This window comes from Meles meles, chromosome 21, assembly GCF_922984935.1.
Source record: "Meles meles chromosome 21, mMelMel3.1 paternal haplotype, whole genome shotgun sequence".
Taxonomy (NCBI): domain Eukaryota; kingdom Metazoa; phylum Chordata; class Mammalia; order Carnivora; family Mustelidae; genus Meles; species Meles meles.
This window is the reverse complement of record NC_060086.1, coordinates 9,113,648-9,120,670: the sequence shown is the minus strand read 5'-3', so window position 1 is coordinate 9,120,670 and position 7,023 is coordinate 9,113,648. Positions and strand designations below refer to the sequence as shown.

The 7,023-nt window shown below is 48.1% G+C and overlaps 1 protein-coding gene across 2 annotated transcripts; it reads left to right on the top strand.

Annotated features, from left to right (window-relative positions):
- Nucleotides 1-5,444: 5,444 nt before the first annotated feature.
- POP7 (POP7 homolog, ribonuclease P/MRP subunit) lies at nucleotides 5,445-6,612 on the top strand. 2 transcript variants are annotated; one of them, XM_045992496.1, is made up of 2 exons: nucleotides 5,445-5,589; nucleotides 5,913-6,612. In XM_045992496.1, the coding sequence occupies exon 2, from the start codon at nucleotides 5,923-5,925 to the stop codon at nucleotides 6,343-6,345; it is 423 nt and encodes a 140-aa protein (XP_045848452.1). In that variant the 5' UTR covers nucleotides 5,445-5,589; nucleotides 5,913-5,922; the 3' UTR covers nucleotides 6,346-6,612. The 2 variants fall into 2 exon arrangements, with proteins under 2 accessions (XP_045848452.1, XP_045848451.1); XM_045992495.1 differs by having other exon boundaries at nucleotides 5,466-5,672.
- The last annotated feature ends 411 nt before the right edge of the window (nucleotides 6,613-7,023 follow it).

Here is a 7,023-nt window from a genome sequence, read left to right as displayed (position 1 = left end):
TTGTCTAGCTATATCTGTGTGACTCTATTTCTGGGTTCTTTATTCCAATTTATTGATTTGTGTGTCTATCCCTTGGGAGATACCACACTGTCTCCATAGTGTGTTTATGTAGTAGTAAGTCTTAAAATCAGGTAGTGCAAATCCAGCTTTTTCAAATTGCTTTAACTTCCCCTGCCCTTCCATATTAACTTTGCAACAATAAAGTTGTCTATAACTACAAAGATTTTTCCTGGGAATTTCATAGGAATTGCCTTAAACCTTGCAACAATAAAGTTGTCTATAACTACAAAGATTTTTCCTGGGAATTTCATAGGAATTGCCTTAAACCTAGAGTTCAGTTTGGAGAGAATCAGTGTCTTTACTATGTTCAGTCTTCCAGTACATGGATATATGGACATCTCGCCATTAATTTAGATCTTATTTGAGTTCTTCATCAGGGTTTTGTAGATTTTAGCATACAGATTCTTTTTTTTTTTTTTTTAAGATTTTATTTATTTATTTGACAGAGATCACAAGTAGGCAGAGAGGCAGGCAGAGAGAAAGGAGGAAGCAGGCTCCCCGCTGAGCAGAATGGGCTGGATCCCAGGACCCTGAGATCATGACCTGAGCCGAAGGCAGAGGCTTTAACCCACTCAGCCACCCAGGCGCCCCTAGCATACAGATTCTATACATGTTTTGTCAGACATACACCTAAATACTTCTCCCTCCTACTTCCCTCCTCACCTCCTGTATATCACCCCCATTGTAAATGGTATTGTATTTTAAATTTTGGTTTCCAGTTGTTTATTGACAGTACACATAAATATGGTAGATTTTTGTATGTTAATCTTGTATCCTGTTAAACTTGCTAAACTCATTTGTTAATATTACGAGTTCTTTGTAGATTCCTTGGGGCTTTTTATGTATGTAGTCATGCCATCTGCAAATAGAGACAGTTTTATATCTTCCTTTCCAGTCTTTATTTTTTTGCCTTATTGCACTGTATCCTTTCCTTGCCTTATTGAACTGGCTGGGACTTTAACCACGAGAGTTCCTGATTTTAAGAGAAAAGTGTCTAGTTTTACACCATTAAGTATGATTGTAGCTGTAGGATTTCTGTAGATGTTCTTTTTTTTTTTTTTTAAGATTTTATTTATTTGACAGGAGAGAGAGAGCACAATTGGGGGAGCAGCAGAGGGAAAGAGAGCAGCAGGTTCCCCACTGAGCAGGGAGCCTGCTGTGGGGCTGAAGCTCCATCCCAGGGCCCTGAGATCATGACCTAAGCCAAAGGCACTCAGCTGACTAAGCCACCCAGGTGCCCCTCTGTAGATATTCTTTAACAGGTTGAGGAAGTTCCTTCTATTCTTTGCTGAGAGTTTTTTTCATAAATGAATACTAAATTATGTTACATGTTTCTTTCTGCATTGATTGGTAAGACCATATACATTGTTTTATTTAGCCTGTTAATATGGTAAATGAGAGCGATCGGTTTTCTTATATTGAACCAGTCTGGCAACTTCGGACTAAATTCTACTTGGTGGACGCCTGGGTGCTCAGTGGGTTAAGCCTCTGCCTTCGGCTCAGGTCATGATCCCAGGGTTCTGGGATCGAGCCCACATCTGGCTCTCTGCTTAGCGGGGGGCTTGCTTCCCCCTCTCTTCTCTCTGCCTGCCTCCCTGCCCACTTGTGATCTCTGTCAAATAAATAAAATAAAATAAAATAAATTCTACTTGGTCAGATTTCTTTTTATGTACTGCTGGATTCAGTTTGCTAGAATTTGGTTGAGGATTTTTACATCTTTGTTCATGAGAAATTTTGGTGTGTAGTTTTCATTTGTATAATCGTTGTCTAGTTTTGGTCTCATAAAATGATTAGGAAATGTCCCTCTTCTATAGAGAAAAGATTGTGTAGAATTTGTGTTCTTTCATTAACTGTGTTTGTTAATTGTGTTCTTTTGTCCACTGAAACCATGTGGACCTAGGTTTTTTTTGGTTTTGTTTTTTTAACTATTAATGTAGTTACTTGAATAGGTAGAGGACTATTCAGATGATCTCGGGTTTGTTTTTTTTTTTTTTAAGATTTTATTTATTTATTTGACAGAGATCACAAGTAGGCAGAGAGGCAGGCAGAGAGAGAGAGAAAGGAGGAAGCAGGCTCCCTCCCCGCCAAGCAGAGAGCCCTGATGTGGAGCTGGATCCCAGGACTCTGGGATCATGACCTGAGCCGAAGGCAGAGGCTTTAACCCACTGAGCCACCCAGGCGCCCAGATGATCTGTTTTATCTCGAGTTCGGTAGGTTGTGGTTGTCTAGGAAATGGCTCCATCTCATCTAAGTTGCTGAATTTGTATATACAGAGTTCTTTGTACGGGCATAACTTATTTTATTGTACATTGTGGATATTGCAGGTTTTACAAATTGAACATTTGTGGAAACCCTGTCAACACTACTTTTCCAACAGCATTTCTTTACTTCTTTAAAAAAAAAAAAAAGATTTTATTTTTGGGGCACCTGGGTGGCCCAGTGGTTGAGTGTCTGCCTTCAGCTCAGGTCATGATACCAGGGTTCTGGAACTAAGCCCCACATAGGGCGCCCTGCTTGGTGGGAAGCCTGCTTCTCCCTCTCTCACACCCTCTGCTTGTGTTCCCTCTCTCACTGTGTCTTTCTCTGTCCAATAAATAAAATCTTAAAAAAAAATAAAGTCGATTAAAAAGTTTTGGTATTTGAGAAAGTGCACCCGCACAAGAAGGGAAGGGGCAGAGGGAGAGGAAGAAGCCGGCTCCCCGCTGAGCAGGGAAGCCCCACGAGGCTCTCAGGACCCTGAGATCATGACCTGAGCTGAAGGCAGAGGTTTGACTGACTGAGCCCCCCCCCCCCCCCCCCCCCCCCGCCTCCCAGCATTTGCCTACTTCTGTGTCTGCATTTCATTTTGGTAATTCTCTTGATATTTCAAACTTCTCGTATTTGTTACAGTGATCTGTAATCAGTGACTGGAATTCACCGAAAGCTCAGATGATGATTAGCATTTTTCAGCAATAAAGTATTTTCAAATCAAGATGTATACTTTTCTTTAGACATAATGCCATTGCAAACTTAACAGACTACAGTATGATGTAAACATAAATTTTATAGGTACTGGGGAACAAAAAAAATTGACTTTCTCGTGGTACTTTATTGCAGTGGTTTGGAACCCAACCCACAATATCCCTAAGATATGCCTGTATTATTCTCTAAGTTAAGTATCTTTTGCATATGAGGATCTTTAGCGCTATCCCTACTTTCGTTTCTGGTAATTATAAATTGGGTCTTCCTTCCTTTTTAGGATTTTATATTTAAGTAATCTCTATCCCCAACATGGGACTCAAACTAACAACCCCTGATCAAGAGTTGCATGCTCGGGGCGCCTGGGTGGCTCGGTGGGTTAAGCCTCTGCCTTCAGCTCAGGTCAGGGTCTCAGGGCCCTGGGATCGGGCCCCACATGGGGCTTCTCTGTTCAGCGGGGGGGGGGCTTCTCTGTTCAGCGGGGGGGGGGGGCTTCTCTGCTCAGCGGGGAGCCTGCTTCCCCTTCGCTCTCTGCCTGCTGCTCTGCCTACTTGTGATCTCTCTGTCAAATAAATAAATGAGTTGCATGCTCTACCAACTGAGCCGGCCAGGCACCTCCAGTTTTCCTTCTCTTGTTCTTGCTTTTTTGTCAGCCTTGCTGGATGCTTATCAACTTTATTGATCTTTTCCAAAGAACCACCTTTTATATTGAGTTTCTCTATCGTTTTTGTGTCCAGTTTTATTGGGTTTTGTTTATTATTTCTTCACTTCCCTTCCTTTGGCTTTATTTGGCGCTTCATCTTCTAGATTCTTGAGGGGGAAGCTTAGATTGCACTTCTATTCTTTTACAAACACCCTTCAGGGCTCCTGGGTGGCTCAGTTGGTTAAAGGACTGCCTTCAGCTCAGGTCAGGATCCGGGAGCCACCAGACTGACTCTGTGGACTCCCTGCTCAGCAGGGAGTCTGCTTCTTCCTCTGAAGCTCTCCCTTCTCAAGCTCTCTCAAATAAATAAATAAAATCTTTAAAATACCCTTCAGTGTTTCCAGAATATTCCTTAGTTCCCTGAAGAACTCCTGTTTATCCATCAAAAAATCAGCTCAAGGGGCACCTGGGTGGCTCAGGCATTAAGTATCTGCCTTGGGCTCAGGTCATGATCCCAGGGTCCTGGGCTCAAGCCCCGCATCAGAGTTCCTAGGATCTGTGGGCAGCCTGCTTCTCCTTCTTCCACACCCCCCTGCTCGTGTTCCCTCTCTCGCTGTCTTTCTCTGTCAAATAAATAAATAAAATCTAAAAAAAAAAAAAAATCATCTCAAATGTTACTTTGGAGGCAGAACAGGGTTGTGGCAAGTCTTTCCTCCTCAGCCCCACATAAACCCCCAAACTTATGATTATGGAAGAATCTGAGGCTAAAAGGAGAACTACAGGATTTACATGGTGCTGGGAGAGAAGTTTTCAGGAACCTGACCCCTTTCCAACCTCTAGTCAAATGGGGTCATAAAAATGCCAACTCACATGTGTAGGCTTGAGTTTACAGGGTTACACTGAGTTTCACAGTTGCAAAACGAATTACCATCCTCATTTGAGTGCTGGGGCAACTCAAGCAGATAACAGTTCTAGGTCCCCAATGCAGGTCTAACTCTTTTTTTTTTTTTTTTTTTAATGGTCTAACTCATTTTTGAAGGGAACTCTCCAAAAGCTATACCAATCTGGCCAGGGGAAACCCTGCCGACCCTTGGGAGCCACGAATCCCCAGGCGCCGTCCCTCCCTGCCCGCCAGGGGGCGCAGGTCCCTGCTGGGGTGGGCAGAGGCAGATGAGCGAGCTGGTGGGTAAAGTTGGGGGGATGTGGGTGGGTCAGCGTGCTCTGCAGGGAGCCGTGAAGGCTGGCCCTACGGCTCGTAGCTTGGGTCCCCAAGGGCTGACTTGGGGGCTCAGCCCTTCCAAGAGACAGGGGAGATGAACGCGTCCCCGTGTCCTACAGGGGAGACCAGAGGCAGCCTCTTGTCAGCAGGAACTTTGGGCGGGAGATCGGCTCTGCCAGCTCCGCTACGCCTCCTCCGACCAGAGGAACTGCGATGGACGCGGGAGTCTAGATCTGCCTTCAGGCCCATTCACCTTCTCTTGAACTCTCAGCCCTCCCGGTTGTCTTTGTCAGCCCCTATCCCCAATCCTCCACGCTCCTATTAGAGCCTCCTCTCTCCCTTTCCCCGCTTCAGGACCCCTCCGTGGGCCAAGAACTGGGACTGGCCTAGGAAAGCTTACCCTCCCGAGCTTTGACTTGGTACACGCCTCCTGCCTCCGCGCCCCGCTTGCGTGGCGCACACATGGTGGAGCGGGTCTCTCGTCGCTCTCGCGTGACTTGGACGCAGCGCACGGTCGCGCGAGCGCCCAGAGGGGCGGGGAGAACGGAGGCCGGGAAGGCGATTCGTGGCTCGCGGAGACAGGCGCGCGTGCGCACCGCGCAGCCCTTTCCCGATCCCCGAGCCTTCGCGGCGCCCGCGATCTCGCGATCCTGTAGAGCGCCGCGTTTCTTCTCTTCCTGGGTCGTGTGTGTCCGACGCTGCGCGCTCGGTCCGTGCGGGTGGGCGCCGCACTTGAGTGGCTCGGCCGGGAGCGGGCCGCGTGCTCGGGAAGAGAACCGTGGACTGGGGAGTGTATGCGCGGAGGAAGGGGGTGGGGTGGGAGCCTGAGGTGGGGGGCGATGTCCTGAATGAATAGAAACTGAGGGTGAGGGAGATCCGGGAGCTTGAGGTGAGAGGGAGGGGACCGAGGCTGGGAGGCGAGAGGGGAGTTGAGTGCGCCCCCTCCTGTCTGCACTCTTTGGGCTGGAAACGGGGTAGGGAAGGCAGCGATGTCGCTTGTCACCTCTCTCTGATCTTCCTTATCCTCGTCAGGGCACACAGCATGGCGGAAAACCGAGAGCCCCGCGGGGCCGTCGAGGCTGAGCTGGACCCGGTGGAGTATACCCTTCGGAAGCGGCTCCCCCACCGCCTGCCCCGGAGGCCCAATGACATTTATGTCAACATGAAGACTGACTTTAAGGCCCAGCTGGCCCGCTGCCAGAAGCTGCTGGACGGAGGGGCTCGGGGTCAGAACTCATGTAGCGAGATCTACATTCATGGCTTGGGCCTGGCCATCAACCGTGCCATCAACATCGCCTTACAGCTGCAGGCGGGCAGTTTCGGGTCCTTGCAGGTGGCTGCCAATACCTCCACCGTGGAGCTGGTCGATGAGCTGGAACCAGAGACTGATACGCGAGAGCCTCTGACCCGCATCCGCAACAACTCGGCCATCCACATCCGGGTCTTCAGGGTTGCACCCAAATAATGGAAATGAGGATGGCCGCCTTACCCGCCCACCCGCACATAACTAGGCTCAGATATGGCTCTTCTTTCACTGCGTACAGTCATGGACCTCCTCCCAGAGCCACGGAAGAAAAAGCCTGCCCCATTATAGCCCAGACGACTCTGAATTGAGAGGGAGAGTATTGTCTCTTGTTGGGCCCAAGCAGTGGGTCTTCCCAGTCTTTGTGGTCTGTAACCATCGTCCTAGGCATTAAAAACTACCAAGTTGTGTTAGCATGCAGCCACCCCACTGGCACTGTTTCTCCCCTGTGTAAATTCTGTATGTATGGGGCAAGGGAGAGTAGGAATCTTTGCAAGTATGTACGTACAGGAGGGAACCCCAAGTGTTTCCTGCCTCAGCAGAGTGCACTGATAGTACGATGGACAGTGTAACAAAACGAGCTTTAGTACAAGCAAAAGACTGAGAATCCCAGTGTTTGCTTGGAATTTTTTTGTACTCTCAGAGGCAGGCCGAGTGGATAAGGTATACACTCTTGGCTGCTGAAAGTGCAGTTGGGATGGTTGTACGCTCAGGAAGCAGCTGGCTTTTGATGGTGGTTCCCAGGACGAGGAAAGGAGAGTTTAAGGATGAAAGGAGCAAAGACGGACCTCCTTTGTGTCAGGCTCTGTGACAGGGACTAACACTGCTTCATTTGATTCT